This window comes from Pleurodeles waltl, chromosome 4_2 (genome assembly GCF_031143425.1).
Source record: "Pleurodeles waltl isolate 20211129_DDA chromosome 4_2, aPleWal1.hap1.20221129, whole genome shotgun sequence".
NCBI lineage: Eukaryota > Metazoa > Chordata > Amphibia > Caudata > Salamandridae > Pleurodeles > Pleurodeles waltl.
The window spans coordinates 384,064,450-384,092,101 of NC_090443.1; the positions used below are offsets into that span (position 1 = coordinate 384,064,450).

Sequence of the window (27,652 nt, forward strand, 5' to 3'; positions counted from 1 at the left end):
GAGAAATGCAATGAGGCTCTGTGACAATCAGCGCGCGCTCGTGCGCTGACGTCACAGGGGGGAGGGGAGAGTGGGGGGGGGGGCAGGGGTGGAAGGGGAAGTGCTTCCTCTTCCATCCCTGACTTGGGGGGGTGGGGGGAACCCCACAGAGGGAGCGCTAGCGCTCCCTCTGGGCTGTGTGCCTAGGACGTAATGGTTACGTCCTGGGCTCAGCAGCACTGTGCCGCAGGACGTAACCATTACGTCCGCGGCACAGAAGGGGTTTAGAAGTCTTGGTATCCATAGGAGCATCACAAAAAAACAACCACATCCAGTATGAACTTAGACAAAATGGTTTAACTCAACTTATACCAACATAATTAACAGTGATTTACTTTATTTCAGTATTGGACTTATTTCACAATATTAGCCAAATAAGGAGCAAAGAATTTGTAGAACCGTTCAGAGGTACATTTCGGCTTTTGCACTTGTGGCTTCTTTCCCAAAAAGCCTTGATGCTCCTTTTTAGAGTTAAGTGAAAAAGACTTTTAGCACAGCCCCAGAGCTATCTACGATGATGAAATTAGGTAGAATAAAATTGGAATATTATTGCCTATGAGACACATTTAACGATACTCAACCCTGAATGAGTTTAGGAGCTGCCTTAAAGTTACCTTTTACCACTTCTGTTGAATGGTTAGGACCAGAGAGTAACAGTCTCCACAATTTGTATGTGTGTTGGTTTAATTGTGTTTTGCATTTCAAACTCCCATGCTGTAAGCCTTTGCTGCTCCACCACGATACCAAGGAGAATCGAGGAATCTTTGGATCCCCAGCTTTTCATCCGAGACCGGTTACCAACATCCTGGTTTGGAGGGAACATAAGCTGCCTTGATACTGCTGGATGATGCCCTCAACCAGCTGTCCAAAGGCCTGATGGATAGAGCAAGGAGACTGCGTCACTTAGCAGCAATCCTAGAGTGCTACTGTTTAAGTGGTCTACTAATGAGGCGCTCCATTGACACTGGATTGGGGTGGAGTGGATGGATTGCAGTGGTCAGATTGGAGTATAGTGCGGTAGATTGGAGTACAGTGCAGTGCGGTGGATTGGAGTATAGTGCGGTGGATTGGAGTATAGTGCGGTGGATTGGAGTATAGTGCGGTGGATTGGAGTGAGTGGAGTAGATTGGAATGGGGTGGATTGGGGTGGGGTGTGTTGGGTTGGAGTGGGGTGGATTGGATTGAGGTGGGGTGGATTGCATTGAGGTGGGGTGGATTGGAGTGGGGCGTGGTGGATTGGATTTGGGGTGTACTGGAGTGGGGTGGATTGGATTGGACTGGATTGCATTGAGATGAGGTTGATTGTTGTGGGGTGGCCTGAATCAGGCTGGACTGTACTGTAGTGGGGTAGAATGGAGTGGATTGGGGTGGATCATATTGGTGTGTGTATAGTGGATTGGAGTGAGGTGAATTGGATTGAGTGAGGTGGATTAGGGTGGGGTGGATTAGGATGGATTGGTTTGGGGTGGATTGGATAGGGTGGGTGGGATCAATGGGAGGTGAATGGGATTGGTGTGGGATGGATTGAGGTGGGGTGGGTTGGATTGGAGTGAGGTGGACTGGACTGGATTGGTGTGGAGTGGATTGGGTTGGGGTGGAATGGATTGAAGTGGGGTAGATTAAGATGGTTTGGAGTGGGGCGGATTGACTGGAGGAAGGTGGATAAATGTGGATTGTATTGGAGTGGGATGGACTGGGGTGGTGTGGGTGGATTGGGTTGAAGTCAGGTTGAATGGATTGAAGTAGGGTGGGTTTGGTTGGGGTGGAATGGACGGGAGTGGGTTGGATTGGAGTAGGGTGGGTTGGTGGGAGGTGGGATGGACTGGAGACAGGTGGGATGGACTGGGCGTGGTGGATTGGACTGGAATGGGGTTGATCAGACTGGAGTAGGGTGGATTGGATCAGACTGGAGTAGGGTGGATTGGATCGGATTGGTGTGGATTGGGAAGAGGTGTGTTATATTGGAGTGGGGTAGATTGGACTGGGCTGGATTGGAGTGGTGTTGATTGAAGTGGGGTGGATTGTGTTGGGGTGAGGTGGATTGGAGTGGGTTGTTTGGCATTGGAGTGGTGTAGGTTGGAGTTGGGCAGGTTGTTTTGGATTGGAGTGGGGCAGGTTGTTTTGGATTGGAGTGGGGCAGGTTGTTGGATTGGAGTGGGGCAAATTGTTTTGGTTTGGAATGGGTCAGATTGTTTTGGGTCAGAGTGGGGCAGATTGGAGTGGGTCAGATTGTAATAGGGTGGATTGTAGTGGGGTGAATTGGGTTGGTGTAGGATTGATTGGATGGGAGTGGGGTGGACTGGATGGGAGTGGGGTGGATTGGATTGGGGTGAGGTCGATTGGAATGGGGCAAATTGGATTGGAGTGGGGCGGACTGGAGTGGGACAGATTGTTTTTGTTTGGAGTGGGACAGATTGGTTTGAGGTGGGCTAGAGTAGGGCATATTGTTTTGGATTGGAGTGGGGCAGATTGGAGTCAGATGGACTGGAGTGGGGCCGTATGTTTGGATTGGAGTGGGGCTGATTGTTTTGGACTACAGTGGGACAGATTGGAGTAGGACGCATTGTTTTGGATTGGAAAGCAGGAACCTACAGTAGGGAGACTGTTTTGGATAGAGACAGATTGCTTTGGATTGGAGTGGGTCATATTGTTTTGAATTGGAGCGGGGCAGGTTGTTTTAGAGTGACAAATGGTGAGTGACAGGCGGGCTCCAAGCCCTTTACTGTACACAACAGTCTTGCAAGAATGACGCATGCTCGACCCTAATACCAAAGTGATGGAACACATTCTTGACTTAATCTCAGCCACTGGTGATTGCTGGGGCTGCATCACTGTCTATTGTTTTTCACACACTCTACCATTCCAATAGGAACAGTCCAGTCCAAACTGCCAGACCAGGTCCCCGCACGATGGGAACACAAGCAATTCAACACTGGTTTTAGCATACGTAAGCCTCATCAGTGGGGGCGTGGCCACGGGCTCATGGAGTGAGCTGTGCCAAGGAAAAGCTCTGACCGGGGGCCTCCGTCACCAGCCATCCTGAGGAGTCAGACCGACCCCCCTAAGTCTGGGGGCTGGGAGGCTAGGGGCAACCTGACTGGGACTGGGGGGCCCACCCCGAGACCCCAGAGCCGACCGCCGAAAAACTCTTTGCGAGCCGCCTGACTTCAAAATGGCGGCCGCAACTCGAGCGACGAGCCCCTGAGAATTAGGGCCTTGGGGGGCCCCCTCCTAGGGGACCCCCAGAGGCAAGGACCGAGAGGTGAGAGCAGGAGGCGACATCTCTCGTGCTGATCCCACCCCCCCCCGGGACCTCCGAAGAGCCGGCTGGAGGGGGAAGACCATACGGCCTGCCTGACTCTAAAATGGCGGTCGTGCTCATGAACAAGGCAGGCGAAATGAGTGCGACCTGGGAATAAGGTGTACCGGGGGGAGGCCCAGACCACCCAATTGCCCAATTGAACGGGTATCCAGAGGAAGAGTGCCAGGAACGAGGCACCACCCTGCCCCCACCCGTATCATAGCTCATGCCTTAGAGAAGGGTCGCTTGATCGGGCCCCTCGCTCTCCCCCGAGCGAGGACCCACAACTTGAGCACAACAAGCTGCCTGGTGTGGCGGACCTGCGGAGTGGGGGGGTCACTGACAGCCCCCCAACTATCGGACGCTCAAGGTGAGAGGAACGGGGAGGAGAAGACTGAGAACCCTGAGGCCTGCGAGGAGGGGGGGCGAGCTCTGCCTGTGCTCTGTGGGGGCTCGGGAGAGACATGGCTGCGCCCGCTTGGGAACCTGTGGCTGACCCTGCAGCAATGGGCAAAACTAGCAAGCGGAGAGAAATGGCCCAGGAGACCGGGGGCCGTTCCGAGGATCCTGCCCCCTCTCACGAGGCCGTGGAACCAAGGGAGGACACTTGGAACCCATCCTTGGGCGACATAATGCAGGTCATCTCCTCCTCTAGGGAAAGTTTGGAGCACAAGATAGACACTCTCACGCTGGACCTGGGCTTACTCTGGGAGGACCAACGTCGCCTCGCTGAAAGAGTAACAACGACCGAAAAAACTGTCGCAGAGATAAGACCAGAGTTGAAGTTGACAGAAGACCGAGTGGCGGCCCTCGATAAACAAGTGGGCACTCTAGAGGCCCGCGCCGAAGATGCGGAAAACAGATCCCGGAGAAATAACATCCAGATAGTTGGGCTTCCTGAATCAATCAAACAGCAGAACCTACCGGAATATCTGGAAAAGTGGATCCGGGAGGAAGTAGCTCCAGAAGGCCTCACAAGATTCTACACGTTTGAAAGAGCTCACAGAGTGCCGGCGAGGAGACCCCCTCCGGGGACACCCCCTAGACCGATAGTAGCCAGGCTATTACACTTTAAAGATTGCAACCATATATTAGCCCAAGCCAGGAAAGCTGGAGAACTGAAAATAGAGAATGCACAGGTCCGAATATTCCCAGATTTCTCACGTGAGGTCCAGCGTCAAAGGGCATCGTACACAGAAATCAAAAGACAGCTACGCACCTTAAACATCCAGTACGCAATGCTGTTTCCATCCACTCTCCGAGTAGCGGAGGACGGAGGAACTAGATTCTTCCGGATGCCCCAGGAAGCCAGGGACTGGCTGGATCTCCGAGAGGGCTCGACACGCGACGGGGCCCACCGGAGAGCAGGGCCCAGAGATGGGCGGACCTGGAGATAGAGGCGAAGGAAAACGGTACCCATAGCGGAGGAGATCAGCGCGGAAAGGCAGAGAGACAAAAGTGACAGTTGCGGCCCTGAGCGTAGGGGAGTCTAGCCCAAGACACATGGGACCGCGCAGGGAGGACCGAGGGTTCAACACCGACGCGGGATCGGAAGGCTCGACGGCCCGAGCATTGAGATGCCAGTGGTGACGCCGGGCACCTCCGAGGACATCATCTGATCACACCTCAGGACTTAATCACAAGAACACGAATAAAGGCTCTGGGGAATGGCCCTTTCACGCCCTGATATAATGTAAACTGGTAAGGTTTAAAATATTAGACTGGGGGCCCCCGGGATCGGTGGACCCAATCGATTGAGGCCTTCGAACTTTTCGATTCACTGCCCCACAGGCATTGACTCTCAGTTTTGAACAAGTTTGGATGGAGATTGTATGGACACCTGTCCTGGGATTGGGGAGTTGGGGAAGTTTTCATTTAGTTTCAAGTTTTGGGTCCCTGCCTGTGCCTGACGATGAGAAGAGCAAAACTTTTACCCCCGCCCCCGTCTCCCTACGGTTCCACCACCCTCTGAGGGGGTACAGAGACAATTTGTTTCGGCATTATCTCAATGGGTGACCACCAAGACTATAGGATGATTTCCTGGAATGTAAGGGGCATGCATACTATGGCCAAACGCTATAAAGTTCATTCATACTTATGTAGAAGAGAGATGCACATAGCGTTATTACAGGAGACCCACCTTACAGCTGCGGAGGGGGCAGCACTGCAGAAAAGGTGGAGAGGCCAGACTTATTACACAACCTACTCGGCATTTGCTAGGGGCACCCTTCTTTGGATACGTGCAGGGATTCCATTTCAGATGACTCACACACTAACAGACCCGGAGGGGCGCTATGTGCTGGTTACTGGCAAGCTGGGAGGGCGCGATATTACCCTGATAAATGTATATGCACCTAATGTAGAACAGGGCGCCTCCCTAGAGCATTTGTCGAACGCCTTGGCCCCTCACCTGATTGGATCTGTTCTGATAGGGGGGACTTTAATTGTATAGCTGTCCTGGACCTGGAGAGATCGCATCCCCCACTGAGAGACTCTGTGGTGAATACTCTAGCTAAGGGGTTCTGTGAGTGGCAAGCAAGGTGGCAGCTGTTGGACTCCTGGAGAACCCTCAATCCACGAGCCCGAGAATACACCTACTACTCTGCAGTACACGATCTACATGTAAGGCTCAACACTTTCTTAAGCACACCAGATATACATGTCCAACTACATAGTATAGAATACCTAGGGAGGACCCTCTTGGACCATTGCCCCGTGCTGATGTACATAACATGGACAAGGGCTGTCACTAGCATTCTGACATGGCGACTTAAACCAGATTCACTCGAAGACCCGGCTTACCGCGACCAAATTAGAGAGCACATCACACAATACTTTGAGAATAATCAACAGAACAGCACCATCCCCCCATACACTTTGGAAGGCATTTAAGGTAGTGATATGTGGGCGTTGTATTGCTGAATCCACGGGGGTCAGGAAGTCCCTGCTAAGGGAAGTAGAGAGGGCTGAGGGCGAATTACACAGACTGGAAACACAGGTCCCCAGAAACCCCAGATTATGGGATGAGCTCCGAGCAACCAGGGAGCTAGTGGCCGAAAATACAGAGAAACTTTGTTGTTTCGATAACAAACGATATATGGCCAGGGCCCACGCGGAGAGAGACAAAGCAGGAGCCCTTTTGGCGGGGATAATTAATCTGGCCCGCCGGGGCACCCTTATTACGGAAATTAGAGAGCAGGGAGACGGTAGGCTCTACCGGCAAGATGATATTAACCGCCACTTTTTTGAGTACTACACCACTTTGTATGCTAGCACTCTAAGAGGAGAGGGGGAAGAGCTGGGAACCTTTCTGGATGCACTCCCATGCTCCGCTGTAAGCGAAGAAGAGAGAGGAACTGGGGGGTGAAATAACGGCCCTAGAAATTAGTGCGGCCATAAGAGGTCTAGCCCGGGGGGGAAACACCTGGGACAGGCGGCCTACCGGCTGAGTTCTATGCCACATATGAGCGAGAACTGACTCCCAGACTAGAGCGGTTATTTAACGCAGCGCGGGCAGCGGAGTGCCTACCGCGGTCCACCGGGGAGGCTTTCATCGTCCCCCTACTAAAACCCGGCTAGACACCCACTGAGAGCAGGGCTTATAGACCCCTATCTATGCTAAACACCGATTACAAGATACTAAGTAAAGTTCTAGCAGCCAGGTTTCTCCCATACATGACCCGATTAGTGTATCCCGATCAGGTGGGGTTTATCCCTTCCAGGAACACAGCTCAAAACATCAGGACAGTCATACATATCATGGACACCGTCGCCCCGCTGACGCCGGAGTCTGCAGTGTTGATCGTGGACATCGAGAAGGAATTTGACAGTCTTGAGTGGTATTACCATTACACGGTCCTTCAACGTATGGGGTTGGGCGAGGGCTTTGTCCGTTGGACGAGGCCATTATACACAAATCCTAGGGCGAGAGTCAGAACTGGGGCTACTATATCAGAGCAGTATCCAGTGGAGAGGGGCACCAGGCAGAGATGCCCCCTCTCCCCGCTGCTGTTTGCGCTGGCGATGGAGCCACTGGCGGCCCAAGCTAGGACTACGACCTGGTATCACGGACTACAACAGGGCACAAGGAGACATACTATTGCACTACATGCAGACGATCTACTACTCTTCCTGCAGAACACTGCTAGAGAATTGATGGGAGCCCAATCCCTATTAACATTATTCGGCAAGTTGACAGGATTGAAGGTCAACTGGCAGAAATTGTACTTGTTCCCCCTGACTGCAAGGGCTGATCCACCAGAGGGGCTGGGAAGTGTGCCGTGGGAGCCCAGATGTATGGCATACCTGGGGGTTAAAATATACCACCCCAGATCTGATCTACTGGATGGCAACATTGGTAAAGCCATGGGAGCCCTGACATCTAACTTGGCTTTTTGGAGCACGCTCCCGACCTCTGTAGGTGGTAGGGTAGCAGTTATTAAAATGGTGGCGCTCCCCCGCCAGCTCCATTATTTTGCGTCCCTGCCGGTCTTGATCCCGGTGGCAATGTTCAGGGAGCTGGATTCCATACTTACGGCATTTATCTGGGGAAAAGGAAGACGTAGAGTGGCGCTTGCTAAGCTTAAGAGACCCCGAGAGGAGGGCGGCCTGGCGGTACCCGATCTCGAATCCTATTATCTCGCGGGCCAGCTGCAATGGCTGGCAAGATGGACGGCAGCGAGAGGGGCTGAAGAGGGAGGAGAGGGTGACACAGCGCCTCCTGAACCCTTGCTTGCAAGGATATTTCTGGGTCTTACCACCTTGGGACTGGGGCTCTCCCCCGAGGCTGAGGTGTAGGCTCGCTGCTGGAGACGCTGTCTTAGGCGCTCCGGATCGACAGTGCCATATGCGCCAGAGATTCCGATGACCTGGCTTCGCTGGTTGCCTAAAGCATGGGATTGGAGAGGACTGATGGCATGGGAAGAGGCGGGGCCCTTGATATGGGGGACCATTATAGAGAGGGCATCCTGCTGCCCTTTGTAGACTTCCATCAGGAGCACGGATTGTCACGGGGCCAGTTCCTATTGCATAGGGCAATCACCCAAGGGGCTCGGGCATACTGGCAGATGGGAGCGACGGAGCCGGCTCTTCCCTGCCTGAGCACCTTCATAATAACAGTGGATGGCACACATAGAGCGATCTCTACCCTATATAAAGTGATTACAGCTGGAACACGGGGCCTCTAATGGAATTAAAGCAGAAATGGGAGTCAGACCTTGATAACCAGATCTTAGAGGACGATTGGGAGTGGGTCCTGGGGAGGGTCCCAAAGATATCTAGGAACTCACAATTCCAACTTAATCAATTTTACATTATACACAGAGCGTACCTCACCCCGAGAAGACTCTGTGACCACTTTCAGATCTTAGATGTGAGGTGCCCTCGCTGCGGGGCAGAGGCAGCTGAATTCCTCCACATGCTTTAGTCCTGCCCCAAACTGGAGAACCACTGGAGCTCCGTGGTGAGTGAAGTAGCAGCGGTCATTGACCGTGAGATCCCCGCCGACACCAAGCACTGCCTATTGCACTGGTTTCCCCACACCCCAAAAAATCGAGCAACAAGTAGGTTCCAAGATCTAGCATTCATTTTGGCCAAACGGGAATTGACAAAGAACTGGAACAGCGGGGCCAGACCCAGCCTTCCTAGCTGGAGGAGAGAGCTCCAGAGGTGGTCAGAGAGCGATAGCATGGCTATGCACATAGATCTCAGAAGGAAAGGGGGGTCCCTAGAATTGAAGGAGGCGTGGGATCGGCTTCTCGACTTACTACGGGAAGAGCCGGACTCCGAGCTGGGAGGAGAGGCGAGATGAGCTCACACACCCATTGATTGATAGGAAGTGGCCCACCAATAGACCTGAGAGGATCACTGAAAACACAAGAGATACACCAGATCACCCCACCGTGGGGGATGGATGGGACGACGGGGAGGATAGAGGGGGAGTTACAGGCTGCACTTAGTCGGGCACGGGGAGGGGAAGACAGGGAGGAATGGGGGGGTTAGATAAGGGACACAACAGCCATAACTAACACAAGGCAGCACCACACCCCTCTAGCTCATCATTTTTAGCCAATAGTATTTGACAAACAGCACATGAGGTAAAAAAGGAGCACTGAGATTAGGGCTATTTCCGAACCCTAAGAAATGATGGGGGCCTATCTACACCAGAACTGTCGAATATTGGGAGCCCTCGGAAAAAGTATGATTTAACTGTTGTGGAGTTGTTAAGAAGTGTTAATTGAGATGTATCATAAATAAAACCAATAAAAATCTGTTTAAAAAAAAAACCACAGGCCTCATCAGTGAGGTATCGTTTGTGTCCGGTGGCACAGTGAGCACAGGACCCATTAAAATGGTATTGTGTGGTCGAGCTCCCTCACTTATATTGCTCAATTTTAATCTTCTTTACCACCCAGTGTGTTGCTTAATGACACCCTACCAGTTTTTGGTCCTCATTACAAGAATCTAGTGACAATCCCCTCTAGTTCTGCTCCACCAGAGTTACCGATACATGGCGGTAGAGTTAGTAGTTATTACAAGTGAGACAGAGAGAGTGACCTTAAAAATTAGGAATTACCAGCAACCACTCATTTTAGTCCCGGTGCCCAGTAAATCCTCAGTTCTCACCAGGAGTCTCCACATACTTTCCAGGTGATAGGTGTTAGACCTGATAGCCTTAGGGTGGTCACCCCTAACTTTTTGCCTGCCTCCCTCCACTTTTTGGACACTGTTTTTGCTGGCTTTTAGACTCTGCGCACTTTACCACTGCTAACCAGTGCTAAAGTGCATATGCTCTCTCCCTTAAAACATGGTAACCTTGAATCATACCTGATTGGACTATTAATTTACTTATAAGTCCCTAGTAATGTGCTCTCTCTATGCATAGGGCCGGTAGATTAAATGCTACTAGTGGGCCTGTAGCACTGGTTGTGCCCCCCACTTAAGTAGCCCCTTTTCCTTGACTCAGGCCTGCCATTGCAAGGCCTGTGTGTGCAGTTTCACTGTTACCTCGACTTGGCATTTAAAAGTACTTGCCAAGCCTATCCTCCCCTTTCTCCACATATAAGTCACCTCTAATGTGTGCCCTAGGTAACCCCTAGAGCAGGGTGCTGTGTGGGTGAAAGGCAGGACATGTGCCTGTGTAGTTTACATGTCCTGGTACTGTAAAACTCCTAAATTCGTTTTTGCACTACTGTGAGGCCTGCTCCCTTCATAGGCTAACATTAGGGCTGCCCTCATACAGTATTGAAGTGGTAGCTGCTGATCTGAAAGGAGTAGGAAGGTCATATTTAGTATGGCCAGAATGGTAATGTAAAATCCTGCTGACTGGTGAAGTTGGATTTAATATTACTATTCTAGAAATGCCACTTTTAGGAAGTGAGCATTTCTTTGCACTTAAAACTTTCTGTGCCTTACAATCCACGTCTGGCTGGGCTTAGTTGACAGCTCCTTGTGCATTCACTCAGACACACCCCAAACACAGGGTACTCAGCCTCACTTGCATACATCTGCATTTTGAATGGGTCTTCCTGGGCTGGGAGGGGGGAGGGCCTGCTCTCACACAAAGGACTGCCACACCCCCTACTGGGACCCTGCAGACAGGATTGAACTGAAAGGGGACCTGGTGCACTTCTTAGCCACTCTTTGAAGTCTCCCCCACTTCAAAGGCACATTTGGGTATGAAACAGGGCCACTGCCCTACCTCATCAGACACTTTCTGGAGAAGAAACCTGAACCAGAAACTACATCCTGCCAAGAAGAACTGCCTGGCTGCTCAAAGGACTCACCTGTCTGCTTTCTACAAAGGACTGCTGCCTTATCGTTGGCCTGCTGCCTTGCTGAACTCTTGTCTGGCTGTGAAAGTGTTCTCCAAGGGCTTGGATAGAGCTTGCCTCCTGTTCCCTGAAGTCTCAGGACCAAAAAGACTTCTCTTTTTCACTTGGATGCTCTGTGCACTGAAATTTTCGACGCACAGCTTGTTCCGCGGCGAGAAAAACACCGCACACCGACGCTGATCGCCGCGACGCCTTTGGGACGACCGGAACTTCGACGCACGGCTTCGCAAGGACAACGCCGCCCGACCTCCAGAGGAGAAATCGTCGCCTGCCGTGAGATCGTAATTTCGGCGCGCAGCCCCGCAGAACGACGCGCAGACGGAAAACAAGCAGGAAAATCCACGCACAGACCTGGGACATCTGGTACTCCCCGCGATCCACAGAAAGAGACTGTCTGCGTGCCAGAAAACGACGCACGACTTCCCCGCGTGAAAAATAACGACGCAAGTCCGTGTGTGCTGGGGAGAAATCGACGCACACACCCTTTTTCCACGTATCTCTTCTTCTGTGGCCCTCTGAGGAGATTTTCCACTCCAAACCAGGTACTTTGTGCTTGAAAGAGACTTTGTTTGCTTTTTAAAGACTTAAGACACTTTGTATCACTTTTCAGTGATATCTCTACAAATTCACATTGCAACTTTATTCGTTTTGACCTACAATTATCCTGATAAATATTCTATATTTTTCTAAACACTGTGTGGTGTATTTTTGTGGTGCTATATGGTGGTATTGTATGATTTATTGCACAAATACTTTACACATTGCCTTCTAAGTTAAGCCTGACTGCTCGTGCCAAGCTACCAGAGGGTGGGCACAGGATAATCTTGGATTGTGTGTGACTTACCCTGACTAGAGTGAGGGCTTTTGCTTGGACAGGGGGTAACCTGACTGCCAACCAGAAACCCCATTTCTAACATTGGTGATCAGCGGTGAGGATAGGACTTGTATTTGTGCAGTGACATACAGTAGCTAAGTATTTCACTACCTACCCACAGTTGAAGGTCAACTTGATTTTTTTATCTCTTTTTGCAAATTCGCTTTTTTTTCCTGACAATTTTCAAAAACTAAATCCTCACTCAACATGTCTCTGACTGGGTCTCAGATAGGAGACTTTGACCTAGTCCTGTTGGATACATATTCGGTCAAACAACTAAAAGGGTTCTGCAGGGCAATGAGGGTACCCACCCAAGGGGCCTCCAAAAAGGAGGACTTTCAAGTGGCGCTGAGGGCCTGGGCAGAAGCCCATTTAGATGATGAGGAAGAGGAGCCAGAAAATGGCCCCTCAGAGGATTTGTCACTATCTGTGGATGGTGTTACCACTGCAATTGTGCCCCCTTCCAGACCAGGGAGCAGTGTCTCTGTGCAAAGCCTGACGGCAGAGGAAAGGAGAGAGGAAAGGGAGTTCCAATTGCAAATGGCAAAACTGAAAATTGAGGCTCAACAGGAGGAAAGAAGGGCAGAGAGAGAAGCCAAGCAAGCTGAGGCTGAAAGAGCAACCAAACAGATTGAAGCTGAAAGAGCTGAAGCTGCAGCTGAGAGAGCCTTGGCTGAAAAGAAACTGTTATTGGCTCATGAACTGAGTCTCAAGGAGCTGGATCTCAAGGCAAATCAGTCTGAATCCAGCAATAATGGTGGCAGCATACTGACAGGACCTGCTGGAGAAAAGAAGGTTCGTATACCCAAAAATGTGGTGCCCAGTTTTGTGGTGGGAGATGACATAGATAAATGGTTAGCTGCTTATGAAGTTGCACTAAGGGCTCATGAGGTTCCTGAAGGGCAATGGGGGGTAGCTATGTGGTGTTATGTACCGCCATTGGGGAGAGACACACTTCTCACATTGGATCAACCTGATCAAAACACATACCCACTTCAGAAAGCCACTTTACTTGCCAAGTTTGGGCTGACCCCTGAGGGATACCGTCAGAGGTTCAGGGACAGCACCAAACAAACCACACAAACATGGGTAGATTTCTTTGACTTCTCCAGTAAGGCACTGAATGGATGGGTGCGGGGCAACAAAGTAGATGATTATAAAGGTTTATATGACTTGATTCTGAGAGAGCATATGCTTAATACTACTTATACAGAGTTGCGCCAGCACTTAGTGGATAGTAAGCTGACTGATCCCAGGAAGCTTGCTGAGGAGGCGGACCTCTGGGTTAGCACCAGAGTGTCCAAGAAGGTACCTGGGGGGGACACCCACAAAGGTGGTCAGGGTTCCCAACAGAAGAAAGAGGGGGGAGATAAACTTACAGTTAAGGAACTCTCCAAAGGCCCCCAAAAGAATTCCCAGGGAGGGGGTGGCAACCCTTCCTTTTCCAGATTTGGGAAAAAGCCAGGGACATATGATAGGTCAGGAAAATCCAACCCCAAATGGAGTGTTACCAGTATGGTCACTATAAAGGCGACCCCCAGTGCTCCAAGAGGGCACCGTCCACTACCGGACAGACACCTGGGTTGACTAGTGTAGCGCTCGGGGGGAGATGGACCCAGATAGCTTTGGGGAACAGGTAGAGATTTCCCTAGTGTCCCTGGGAGAAGGAGAAATGGTGCCCAAAGCCCACATGCCCCAAAATACTTCCAAGTACAGGCAGTGGGTCACCATTGATGGGCAGAAGGTGGAGGCTCTGCGTGACACAGGAGCCAGTATGACTACTATCAAGAGTCAGCTGGTGTCAACAGAGCAGATAGTCCCTAATATATTCCACCAGGTCATAGTCGCTGACAATCGTGAGAGTCACCTACCGGTGGCTCTGGTTCCCTTTGAGTGGGGGGGGTCTCTGGTACTCTGAAAGTAGCTGTGAGTCCTGCCATGCCTGTAGATTGTCTGTTAGGCAATGATCTTGAGCATACTGCTTGGAAAGAAGTGGAGCTCGGGTCTCACCTGGAGATGTTAGGGTTACCTGAGTGGGTCTGCATGACCACACGGTCCATGGCTGACCGAGAGGGAAGTCAAGGGCGCCTGGAGCCTGGAACAATGGCCCAGAGAGCTGCCAAGAGGAGGGGCAAGGGGCGCGGGAAAGCAGCCCCAGAAGTTCCCGCAGTGGCTGACGGGGCTCCTGAGGAGGAGGCTCCCGAGCCAACTGGGGAAGACATTGCCACCCTAGGTGACTTACCTGAGCTTGCTGGCTGGCAAGTTGAGGGTGGACCCACCAGGGAGGAATTCTGCAAGGCGCAGAAAGAATGTCCCACTCTGGAAGGTTTGAGGAAACAAGCCTCAGACCAGGCAGCAGGTGAAGCCTCTGGCGATCACCACATATACTGGGAGAATGATCTCCTCTACAGTGAGCCTAAGGTTCCAGCCTTTGGGGCAGCACGTACGCTGGTGGTCCCCCAGTGTTACCGAACCTTCCTACTGGGTCTGGCTCACAACATTCCCCTGGCAGGACATTTGGGGCAAGGCAAGACCTTTGACAGGCTTGTCACCCACTTTTATTGGCCCAGAATGAGGACAAACTCAGATAAATTCTGCAGATCTTGTCCTACCTGCCAGGCCAGTGGTAAAGCAGGAAAAAGGGTTAAAACCCCCTGATTCCACTTCCTGTCGTTGGCACCCCCCTTTGAAAGGGTGGGCATCAACATTGTTGGTCCATTGGACCCCAAAACTGCCTTAGGCAACAGGTTCATCCTGGTTTTGGTGGACCATGCCATCCGTTACCCAGAGGCAATCCCTCTGAGGACCGTCACTGCACCGGTGGTGACCAGAACTCTGATGGGGATATTTACCCGTGTGGGATTCCCCAAGGAGATAGTGTCTGACAGAGGCACTAACTTCATGTCTGCATACATGAAGTCTCTGTGGGATGCGTGTGGTGTAACCTACAAGTTCACCACACCCTATCACCCCCAGTCTAATGGTCTTGTGGAGAGATTCAACAAGACCTTGAAAGGCATGATTGGTGGCCTCCCTGAGGCCATGAGGCGTAAGTGGGACATCCTCTTACCATGCCTTCTCTTTGCTTACAGAGAGGTCCCCCAGAGGGGGGTAGGGTTCAGTCCCTTTGAGCTTCTCTATGGGTACCCTGTCAGGGGACCCTTAAGCATTGTCAAGGAGGGTTTGGAGAAAGCTTCAAAGGCAACCCCTCAGGACGTGGTCAGCTACATGTTGGCCCTCCGCAACCAGATGACCCGCTTCTGGAAAGAGGCCCAAAGTAACCTTGAGGCCAGTCAAGAGGTAATGAAACGCTGGTATGACCAGAAGGCCACCCTGGTAGAGTTTCAACCTGGAGACAAAGTGTGGGTATTGGAGCCAGTAGAGCCTAGAGCTCTCCAGGACCGCTGGTCTGGCCCATTTGAAGTAAAGGAGCGGAAAGGGGAGGCCACTTACCTAGTGGACCTCCAAACCCCTAGGAACCCCCTAAGGGTGCTCCATGTTAACCGACTAAAGGCTCATTTTGAGAGGTCTGAGATCAACATGCTTCTGGTCACAGATGAAGGAATGGAAGAGGAGAGTGAACCTCTCCCCGACCTCCTCTCTGCCCAAGAAGGTGATGGGTCAGTGAACGGGGTCATTCTTTCTGACTCCCTGACTCTAAACCAGAAAGGAGGCTGCTATGAGCTGTTGGAGCAGTTCTCCCCCCTGTTCTCCCTTACTCCTGGACTGACCCACCTCTGTGTTCATGACATTGACACCGGTGACAGTCTCCCTGTGAAGAACAAAATTTACAGGTTATCGGATAAGGTGAAGGCCAGCATCAAGGAGGAGGTCTCCAAGATGTTAGCTCTTAGGGTTATCGAGAAATCCAGTAGTCCCTGGGCCAGCCCAGTGGTGTTAGTCCCTAAGGCTACTGCCCCAGGTGCGAAGCCAGAACTCCGGTTCTGTGTGGACTACCGGGGTCTCAACTCAGTCACACGGACTGATGCTCACCCCATCCCCCGAGCTGATGAGCTCGTTGACAGGCTGGGCGCTGCCAAGTTCCTGAGTACGTTTGATCTTACTTCAGGGTACTGGCAGATCGCCCTGACTGAGGGGGCTAAAGAAAGATCCGCATTTTCAACCCCTGATGGCCATTACCAGTTCCGGGTGATGCCGTTTGGATTGAAAAATGCCCCCGCTACCTTCCAACGGTTGGTTAACGGGGTCCTAGCTGGCAAGGATGTCTTCTGTGCAGCCTACCTGGATGACATAGCTGTCTACAGTTCCAGCTGGGAGGAACACCTGCTCCACCTCAAGGAGGTGCTTCAGGCCCTGCAACAGGCAGACCTGACCATCAAGGCTAGTAAATGCCAGATTGGGCAGGATTCCGTGGTGTACTTGGGACACCTAGTGGGTGGTGGCAAGGTGTAGCCACTCCAGGCCAAGATTGAAACTATCAAGGCCTGGCAACCACCTAGAACTCAGACTGAGGTGAGAGCCTTTTTAGGCCTCACAGGATACTACCGCAGATTTGTCAAGGGCTATGGTACCATTGTGTCACCCTTGACAGAACTCACTTCCAAGAAACAACCTAGGTTGGTGAATTGGACAGAGGCTTGTCAGAAAGCCTTTGACTCCCTGAAGGAAGCCATGTGCACGGCCCCCGTGCTCAAGGCCCCTGACTACTCCCAGGAATTTATCGTGCAGACAGATGCTTCAGAGCATGGCATAGGGGCAGTCCTAGCACAGCTAAATGAGGAGGGCCTAGACCAACCAGTAGTCTTTATTAGCAGAAGGCTATTACCACGGGAACAGAGGTGGAGTGCTATTGAGAGAGAAGCTTTTGCTGTGGTCTGGGCACTGAAGAAGCTAAGACCCTACCTGTTTGGGACTCACTTCCAGGTTCAGACAGACCACAGACCCCTCAGATGGCTCATGCAGATGAGGGGTGAGAATCCAAAACTCTTGAGGTGGTCCATTTCCCTACAGGGGATGGACTTTATGGTGGAACATCGCCCAGGGGTTGACCACGCCAATGCTGATGGTCTCTCCAGATACTTCCGCCTTAGCGATGAGAGCTCCCAGGAGGTCGGGTAGCTCTCCCCACTTTCAGCTGGGCGGGACACATGTTAGACCTGACAGCCTTAGGGTGGTCACCCCTAACTTTTTGCCTTCCTCCCTCCACTTTTTGGACACTGTTTTTGCTGGCTTTTAGACTCTGCGCACTTTACCACTGCTAACCAGTGCTAAAGTGCATATGCTCTCTCCCTTAAAACATGGTAACCTTGAATCATACCTGATTGGACTATTAATTTACTTATAAGTCCCTAGTAATGTGCTCTCTATGTGCATAGGGCCGGTAGATTAAATGCTACTAGTGGGCCTGCAGCACTGGTTGTGCCACCCACTTAAGTAGCCCCTTTTCCTTGACTCAGGCCTGCCATTGCAAGGCCTGTGTGTGCAGTTTCACTGTCACCTCGACTTGGCATTTAAAAGTACTTGCCAAGCCTAAACCTCCCCTTTCTCCACATATAAGTCACCTCTAATGTATGCCCTAGGTAACCCCTAGAGCAGGGTGCTGTGTGGGTGAAAGGCAGGGCATGTACCTGTGTAGTTTACATGTCCTGGTAGTGTAAAACTCCTAAATTCGTTTTTGCACTACTGTGAGGCCTGCTCCGTTCATAGGCTAACATTGGGGCTGCCCTCATACAGTATTGAAGTGGTAGCTGCTGATCTGAAAGGAGTAGGAAGGTCATATTTAGTATGGCCAGAATGGTAATGTAAAATCCTGCTGACTGGTGAAGTTGAATTTAATATTACTATTCTAGAAATGCCACTTTTAGCAAGTGAGCATTTCTTTGCACTTAAAACTTTCTGTGCCTTACAATCCACGTCTGGCTGGGCTTAGTTGACAGCTCCTTGTGCATTGACTCAGACACACCCCAAACACAGGGTACTCAGCCTCACTTGCATACATTTGCATTTTGAATGGGTCTTCCTGGGCTGGGAGGGTGGAGGGCCTGCTCTCACACAAAGGACTACCACACCCCCTACTGGGACCCTGGCAGACAGGATTGAACTGAAAGGGGACCTGGTGCACTTCTTAGCCACTCTTTGAAGTCTCCCCCACTTCAAAGGCACATTTGGGTATAAAACAGGGCCTCTGCCCTACCTCATCAGACACTTGCTGGAGAAGAAACCTGAACCAGAAACTACATCCTGCCAAGAAGAACTGCCTGGCTGCTCAAAGGACTCACCTGTCTGCTTCCTACAAAGGACTGCTGCCTTGCTGTTGGCCTGCTGCCTTGCTGAACTCTTGTCTGGCTGTGAAAGTGCTCTCCAAGGGCTTGGATAGAGCTTGCCTCCTGTTCCCTGAAGTCTCAGGACCAAAAAGACTTCTCTTTTTCACTTGGACGCTCCGTGCGCCGAAATTTTAGACGCACAGCTTGTTCCGCGGCGAGAAAAACGCCGCACACCGACGCTGATCGACGCGACGCCTTTGGGACGACCGGAACTTCGACGCACGGCTTCGCAAGGACAACGCCGCCTGACCTCCAGAGGAGAAATCGACGCGACGCCTGCCGTGAGATCGTAATTTCGGCGCGCAGCCCCGCAGAACGACGCGCAGCCGGAAAACAAGCAGGAAAATCCACGCACAGACCCGGGACATCTGGTACTCCCCGCGATCCACAGAAAGAGACTGTCCGCGTGCCGGAAAACGACGCACGACTTCCCCACGTGAAAAATAACGACGCAAGTCCGTGTGTGCTGGGGAGAAATCGACGCACACACCCTTTTTCCACGTATCTCTTCTTCTGTGGCCCTCTGAGGAAATTTTCCACTCCAAACCAGGTACTTTGTGCTTGAAAGAGACTTTGTTTGCTTTTTAAAGACTTAAGACACTTTGTATCACTTTTCAGTGATATCTCTACAAATTCACATTGCAACTTTATTCGTTTTGACCTACAATTATCCTGATAAATATTCTATATTTTTCTAAACACTGTGTGGTGTATTTTTGTGGTGCTATATGGTGGTATTGTATGATTTATTGCACAAATACTTTACACATTGCCTTCTAAGTTAAGCCTGACTGCTCGTGCCAAGCTACCAGAGGGTGGGCACAGGATAATCTTGGATTGTGTGTGACTTACCCTGACTAGAGTGAGGGCTTTTGCTTGGACAGGGGGTTTACCTGACTGCCAACCAGAAACCCCATTTCTAACAATAGGCATATCGGAGTTACCATGGATATCATATTTACGATATTCCTGGTAACTCTTAATACTGCCTCCATTGGAACGAATAGGACATTCTTAACAATGCCCTTAGACTTTTACTTCACCTAGTTACATACATCCAGTTTGAGGGCTATTCATACATTTGTAAGGCTTCGTTTTTTAGATTTCGTTTGACCTGCCCCTTTTGCGGATGATTTCAGGAAATACCGAGAAAGCTTTGAAGACCTTCCTGTTCTACCAAGCCATACAGACTAGATTATAAATAAACTTGACCAGGGCACTATTCTACTGGCCAGCACTAACCATCCCTCGCCAAGCTCTCTGAAGCAGGTATAGGAACTGCAAGCACTCAACAACAAAGTAACTAGTGTTTCAAAAGGAGGGGAACCAACACACCTCCGGAGCAGGACTCAGGTTTGAAAATGTACCCCTTTTAGCCCTACTAAATGCGCACATTCGAGTAATAAATATCTTGACAACACCATGGGGCAGTTTTCTGGTGTTTTATCGTTCCGTTAGTTGCTGGAGGGTTCTCCATTTATTAATCCAACATTTTAGAAAAGGCCGAGCCTACCTATTGCTTGTCATTTTCTCAGAGACCACGTGAAACCTTGGAAACGGCCTATAGCATGGCTGTTTTCATTTGCTTGTCTTGAGTTCAATTTCACCTATGCATGCGGCCTAGATCACTGGTATGTCCTGAGGTGACAGCTAGATTTGCTCTCCACTCATTTGATTTATAAATTATTCATCTGTTGGCTCCTTAAACGTGAGTCAACAGTGGTGCCTGGCCGTGGGATTATTTAATATTTAATGTTGTGTTTTGAAACCCTCCTGTAGTGTGACATTCACAATCCGTCTTGCCAGCTAGGGCTAGCCGAAGTCTTGGTGTCATGCGCATTTTAACTCCTTTCATATAGGTGTGGCGGGATTTTGCTTGACGGTGGCTCTCATGTCAGATCAGATATGTCGTGCTTCGGTTTGAGTGACGGCTGAAAAGCAGGTGTGTGTCTCTTCGGGACACAAAGCCTGAACAAAGTCGACACCCAACTTTGCCGCAATACAAAATAATTAACTCTCTATTGTATAATGCCTCAGCTCATTGCGCATTTCTTAGAACAGCACTTCTTTCCCATTGCTGGTGGATAATCACTAATTGAATAATTGACTAAGCAGCCCTAAAATTGGATGCGTTACCTACTTTTCAGACTTGATTGTTACCCAACAATGCAAATGAGTCTCACATTTCAAGTTATTTCACTCATCAGCACATGAAAATCCAATGTAATGTGATAGAGTGCATAGCTGCCAAATGTTCACATTGGCTATGTGTGACATTTCCATGGTTTCAATGCACTTATGAGCAGAACTTAATTTGTAAATAAAGAGGTGCAGGTGCCCAAAGCCCTCCTCTTAAAAACGCGGCTGCTGCAATTAAATGTGTGAACACGGAATACTGAGGCGCCATAATCCTGAAGCTATCTCGGGCCTCTTCAATCCGTTTAAAGCTACTCCCTGCCCATTCAGCTCACTCTTGCAACTTTCTGCTTTCTTCCTTTGTGACGCTTTTTCATTTTTCCCATCCTCCCTCTTTCCCATATGTGTCTTTTGCTTGCAGCAAATGCTTGAGGCAGAAGAGTAAACCCCGACCCTCAAAAATAAGTGCCGGTGCTCAGCACCGTAAACAACAAGCACAAATTAAGCACTGCTTTTGAGTGACATTCAATTGCAAATGAGTGACACTAAGAGTGACATTTTGCTGCGAGTAAAATCAGCAATCAAGTGTATTGAACGAGCTAAAATACAAGAAACATTCAAACTTTTAAGCGGTGATAAGTTTTAAAAAATAACTTGAAACTAATACAGAACTCCTGAAATCACAAACTTAAAACCTCTTTCTAAGATGACCATTTTATAAAACAATTGAGGCACCATTGTTCTTCGCAATTAAGACAGCTTGAGAAAGTTTGCAGGGGGCAGTCACTAGCAGGTGTTCAGTAACTGCTGCACCATCCAGTGTGGACTTGCTGTGAGACCCATATTACAGCGCCGAAGAAGGCATCACATGTGCAGAGCATGTCATACGTATGTTGCAGGGACCTCACTTAATGTGAAATGTAGCCTTAAGGATGGGGGACTGGAGAGGGAACTGTCCTGGCAGGCGAAGGGCAAGGAAAAAGAAAACTACCACACGTGTCCTCATATGCTATGTACGAGTTTTGCATATGTCGCACTCCGTCCATTTAAACTTGCTGTTGGAATGATTTATTGACAGAAAAATCAGCAGTTCAACCCAACCCACCCACCTAGCCCAACAGGCCCACAATCAGACAAAAAAATCCATCTCACACTGACCTCAGGAGACCGGACTGCACTGGTGGCAGGACAGCCACGAAACAGAAAGCGGCAGCCTGTAACCTCAGTGTCCCAGGGCACAAATGACCATGGTCTCAGCTGCACCCAACATAACCATGCAGCACCGCTGGGGCATGAGGCTAGTTTCAGCTTCAGTGAAGCTCCGGGCCGTCCTGCCCGTCCAGCGCCAAATTATCTACTGATACTTACTGTGATCAGACACAACTGCCCCCCCCCCCCCCCCACTCGCACCCCCCCCCCCCCCCCCCGCACAGGATTCTCAGCTGTGCAGTTCCAGAGTCAAGAGGGGCGAGATACTGCTGTCAGTGCCTGAGGCGACATCATCTCACTGTACAGAAGGGACCCGTGCAGTGCAATTAAATACAGCACGGCCATCTAAGTGCAGCTGGGTAGTGAACGTGCACTTTGCAACTGCATGCTCTCTTCCTGCGCCGAAGCAACGTTACAGCGTGCACTCCCACTGAACGCAAGTGCTGCCCCCTCACATCAAGCTGTTCTTAGGGCCAGTGCTTAATTTGTGCTTGTTGTTTCCGGTGCTGACCACCGGCACTTATTTTTGAGGGCCGGGGCTTATTCTTCTGCCTCATGCATTTGCTGCGAGCAAAAGACACATATGGGAAAGAGGGAGGGAGGGAAAAACGAAAAAGCGTCACAAAGGAAGAAAGCAGAAAGCTTTAAGAGTCAGCTGAAGGAGCAGGGAGTGGCTGAAATGGACTGAAGAGGCCCAAGATGGCTTCAGGATTACGGTGCCTCAGTATTCCGTGCTCGCACATTTCATTGCAGCAGCGGCGCATTTAAGAGGAGGGCTTTGGGCACCGGCACGTTTCTATTTACAAATTAGGCACTGCTTAGGGCTCTTCTTGACGCAATACATTGATCCTGTATAGCTGTAGGCGGGCCCCTCTCAGCGTCAGCAGACCAGCGAAGAGTCAGCTTGGCCGGCAGGAAACGGAAATCTGAAAAATCTTGTCATAGCCTGCTCCGATGGGTCCTTCTTTGACATCATGATAGTGAAAGTTAGATTGAAATTATTGTGTCAGTGAATTTATTAACACATAGCGGACAGTGTGAGTCTTGCAGAACCGTCTGCACAGAGCACTCGCTGCGCACTGCAAATGCAGTTGCTCCTGCTGTCACTCCCACCTTTTTCCTCACAGCATGCAGGTGTTGTCAAGGCGCTACAAATGCGTGATTAATGCATTTTAGTGCCGTGATGCTGACCACCACACTAAAATGCGTTATTCTGTGGCCTGATGAGTGGTACTTGGCAGGGCTGAGAATGCGATTTGACAGTTGATGCCCCACGTAGACTCCCAATGCCACAAAAATATGTTTTCTTCAGCTGTAATTGTGAGGTATGGCAACACACACCATGGCATAGGACAGCAAATGATTTATGCATTGTCCACATTAGAAGACTCACAGGGGGACATACCCAGCTTGCCACAACAGACCAGCGGTCTGAATGCTGTAGCAAGCAGATTGATCCAGTGCTTAATTTATACCTGTGGCACCACCAGGTGCACAGCTTGGTCAGTAAGATTTGGGGGTGTGACCTTCTTATCTTCCAATAATCAGGTTAGCATGTAATGTAAAATGTATTATATGACAAGCAGAGCGCATGAGAGGAGCTTAAGAGGCAGTGAAAAGGGAGTGGAATGCAGATTGGTGTCGATTACTAAGAGATAAATCACCATGGGGGTTATTACAACTTTGGAGGAGGTGTTAATCCGTCCCTAAAGTGACGGATATACCACCAGCCGTATTACGAGTTCCATAGGATATAATGGACTCGTAATACGGCTGGTGGTATATCCGTCACTTTACCGTCACTTTTGGGACGGATTAACACCTCCTCCAAAGTTGTAATAACCCCCCATATCTTGTAGAATAACCAACATTTTTTAAGACTTTCAAAACAGAGTGATAAAGTATGTGTGCCTTTTTGTCTGTGCGTATGTAAAAATCCCTGGTGAAATCCAACAGACACCTCACGATATCCGACTGAAAGTACATGTACCCAAGTATTTACAGGAAAATAGATTTATTAGAGGCATGTAACACCCCAAACACACCCCATCTGAAGATATGCCCCTGGGCACCACCACTAATTTTGGGTCCCAGGACTTTTTTCATTAACAGACTGTGACCCAGAGAAAAAGACAGAAAAGGAAGAAAGAAAGAGGAAAAACTATAAGAATACGATGACCAGGAGACAGAAGGGAAGAAAAACTGTCTGTAAGAGAGGCAAAGAGGAAAGAAGTGTTGGGTAGTAAAAGAAAGACATGAGGTGGATTGAAAATCTATGGAACCTTGGTAATTGGCAAGCCTGGTATTCCAGTGCTAGCAATGGGTGGGACTTCGAAGAAGAACTATGGATCCCTGAAATTATTTACTCTTTTTTTTTTGTTGTACAGAAGTGAGGGCCATGGGATGAATTATAGTTAAATTTCCCCTTGTTTCCTGCACCTTTCTCTTCTCAGCATAGGTGTCAGGCAACTGCTGTAACACAGCCTACAGAGCCTAACTCCTCCGGGTTTCTAATTTTGTTTGTGTAAAACAGTTCCTCCTCTAGTGCATGGTGTGACTGCATCTGGTGAGCGTTGTTGTTGTGCATCCTCAAGAGGGAAATGTGAGGTGGCCGGTTTGCCACAGTGTGTGACGAGAACATTTTCAGGGCCCAGCATTATGTTTCTCAAAGTTAGACTTTCAGATATTTGCTTTCTTGGGTTTGCTCTAAATTTGTAAGCCAGGACTAACCTCGAGCTGGATTACTAACACACCAGTCTTGATAGAGATGTATATATTAGTGCATTGTGTTGATTTGTAGGACTTTGTTATGGTTTGTGTGTCTGATCTTGTACAATTGAGGACATGGTGGCAGTATGAGGTTGTGTCACTGTTGCTCACAAGAAGTCATAACCTATCTGTCCATTGACTGTCTATTGTGTAATGGCGCAGTGCGCATTCCTTAGCACAACACTTCTTTTGCATTGCTGATAAATAATTACTAAACAAATAATCGAATAAGCAGCCCTAAAATTCAGATTTTCCTAGCTTTAGTGAAGGAAAGTCTAGATTTTATTAAAGACACGGAGGCGAGTATTATGCTTTCCTTTCTTGCTTTAATCGAATAGCAGCCAAGATAATATTTTACAAAAAACTACATATCCCATGAAACATGAGGAAAAAGGTCATTGATGATGTCACAAACAAACAACCAATAATAAATGTCCAATCCCAATAATTATCTTAACTACGAGCAACAAGTCCTCTTTTCTTGTAGGAGCAGGTCAAAACGAACGGAATAACGGAATTATAACCAAAATAATGGAAAAAGCCATTAATAAAGTGAAAAAGTCTTTGGCAAAGTCCAGAGAAGAGCGAGGAGACGGTTCCATGCGGATATCGCAACATCCGGATCGCGGTAAGTGGTGAACATGGGAAATGCCAGAAGAAAGATGGCTCCGAAGAAGGGCCACACACCCGGAATCGGTATCTTCAGGATGAGACGTGTGGTTCAGGAGGAGCCGGCACTGAAAAAGAAAGGGTGGGTTAATAAAGCGGTGGGATAATACTCGCCTCCGTGTCTTTAATAAAATCTAGACTTTCCTTCACTAAAGCTAGGAAAATCTGAATTTTATTACAAGAACGGAGGCTCCTATTATGCTTGTTTAAAGCATATTAACAACTGAATCAGCCATAGAAGAAATAGGTTTGCAATAAAAGGTCCTAAAGGTAGTAACATTAGACCAATCCGCTGATCTAAGAATGTCCTCCAAGCGAGCTCCAGCCCAAAAAGCCTTAGAAGCCATGGTGCCTCTAGTAGAATGAGCTCCAAAAGAGTTAGTGTCAATACCCGCAAGGGTCATAACCCATTTAACCCAACGAGCTAGGGTTGGAGAAGAAACGGGTTTATGAGGTTTAGAAAATGAAATCAATAACTGGTGAGAGGAGGACGTTCTTAAATCTGCAGTTCTGGCAATATAAACTTTTAAACATTTACCCACACATAGCTTAGGATGCAAAGGAAAATATGGATAATGAATTATAGAAATATTAGTTTTAGTTCTCCTATGAACTCTAAAAGATACGTTAGAAGGAGAAAACTGGACGGAAGATATGTCCAAAGCTCTTACATCAGAAACACGCTTCAATGAAACTAAACATAACAACATAGTTAACTTCGCAGAAAGACACTTTAAAGAGAGTAAATCATTATCGAGCCAAGAATTGAACAAATTTAAAACCAAATTCACATCCCATAAATGCGTGTATCTAGGAGTAGGGGGATTAGAAAATCTTACTCCCTTCAAAAGACGGCACACCAGAGGATGTTCCCCAACCGGCTTACCATCGATTCGAACATGTTCAGCAGAAATGGCGGACCTATAAGTATTCACTGTTCTATATGCCTTTCCCTGGGAGGCAAGAGACGCTAAAAAATTAACAATTAGAGTCACATCGGCTGAAAAGGGATCTGAGTTCCTGTCCAAACACCAGCCACACCAGACCAACCAGGCAGACTTGTAGGCCTTGGATGTTCCTGGGGCCCAAGAGTGGCGGATATATTGAGCAGCTTCTTCCGAAATTCCTGGGGTTCTCCAGGCTGACCCGAAATCTTCCATGCTACCAGAGTTAAGGATTGGTCGAGAATCATATCGTGAGGAAGACCTTCTGGATCGAGGAGGAGCTCCGGGAAGGAAGGAATCAGGACAGGGAAGTCTATTGACAATTCTAGAACCGAGGGGAACCAGGGTTGGGTTTGCCAAAAGGGGGTTACCAAAACCAGGGAGGCTCGTTGACGACGAACCTGGGCTATAACTCTGGCAATCATCATAAAGGGAGGAAAGGCATAATTGAACTGAGGAGACCAGTCTTGGAGAAAAGCGTCCGTATCGAGAGCCTGGGGATCCGGTCTCCAACTGTAAAATCTTGGGAGGTGAGAATTCAATCGTGAAGCGAACAAATCTATCGACATGAGGCCGAATTTTGAAGAAAGTTTGTTGAATACTAAAGGATGAAGACGCCAATCGCTGGAATCTTTTAGGTAGCGTGAGCACCAGTCTGCTATGGTATTCATTTTCCCTGGAAGGTATTGTGCCGTGACCGACAATTTTCGGAGAAGGCAAAACTCCCAAAAGCTTTTGGCTAGATCGGCAAGGGGTTTGGATTTTGTTCCCCCTAGATGATGATATATTTTACGGCGGAAATGTTGTCCATCTTTAGGAGAATAGAACAGCTTACCTTGTCCTTCGCGAAGGTCTTCAGAGCAAAGGAGCCTGCAAGCATCTCTAAACAATTGATGTGCAAGGCAGACTCCCTCTCTGACCATACGCCCCCAGTCGAGATGTTGCCACATCTTGCGCCCCAACCTGTCCGACTTGCATCGGATTCTAATACTAGATCTGGGGCCGAAGAGAAAATAGCTCTTCCGTTCCAGGCTTCCAAATGATCGAGCCACCATTGTATCTCCGCGCGAGAATCCTGATCTAACCGAACAACGTCCGAGTACTGAAGGCCCATGCGGAGATGACGAATCTTTAGTCTTTGGAGAGCCCTGTAATGTAACGGTCCTGGGAATATGGCTTGAATGGATGAAGCCAATAGGCCCACAATCTTTGCTAAGGATCGCAGAGATAGGTGAGAGAGACTGAGGACCTGCCGTAACTCGTGCTTTACACGACATACCTTCTGATGGGGAAGGGACAGAGATGAGGTTTTGGAATCTATGAGGAAACCCAGAAACTCCACTTGAGTTGAGGGAACTAGAGAAGATTTTTCCATATTTACTAGAAAGCCAAGGGACTGTAGTAGATGAAGGGAAATGTGCAAGTGTTGCAACAGGGTATCCTTGTCCTGAGCCATTATGAGAAAGTCGTCTAGATAGACAATCAATCTTATTCCCTGAGCTCTTAAAGAAGCTACCACTGGTTTCATCACTTTTGTGAAGCACCAAGGAGCCGAAGCTAGACCGAAAGGGAGTGCTTTGAACTGGAAAATCGAG

The 27,652-nt window shown here is 49.2% G+C and overlaps 1 protein-coding gene across 2 annotated transcripts in view; it reads left to right on the top strand.

The window, feature by feature from the left end:
* Positions 1–27,652, top strand: part of NIBAN1 (niban apoptosis regulator 1) — a 317,062-nt gene that overhangs the window by 159,482 nt on the left and 129,928 nt on the right. Inside the window, exon 5 of one of the 2 annotated variants that reach the window (XM_069231510.1) lies at positions 24,932–25,072. The exons of the other annotated variant lie outside the window; for it this stretch is intronic. Coding sequence (XP_069087611.1) covers positions 24,932–25,072 — 141 coding nt within the window. The remainder of the gene's footprint in view (positions 1–24,931; positions 25,073–27,652) is intronic. 2 annotated transcript variants of the gene reach the window in all.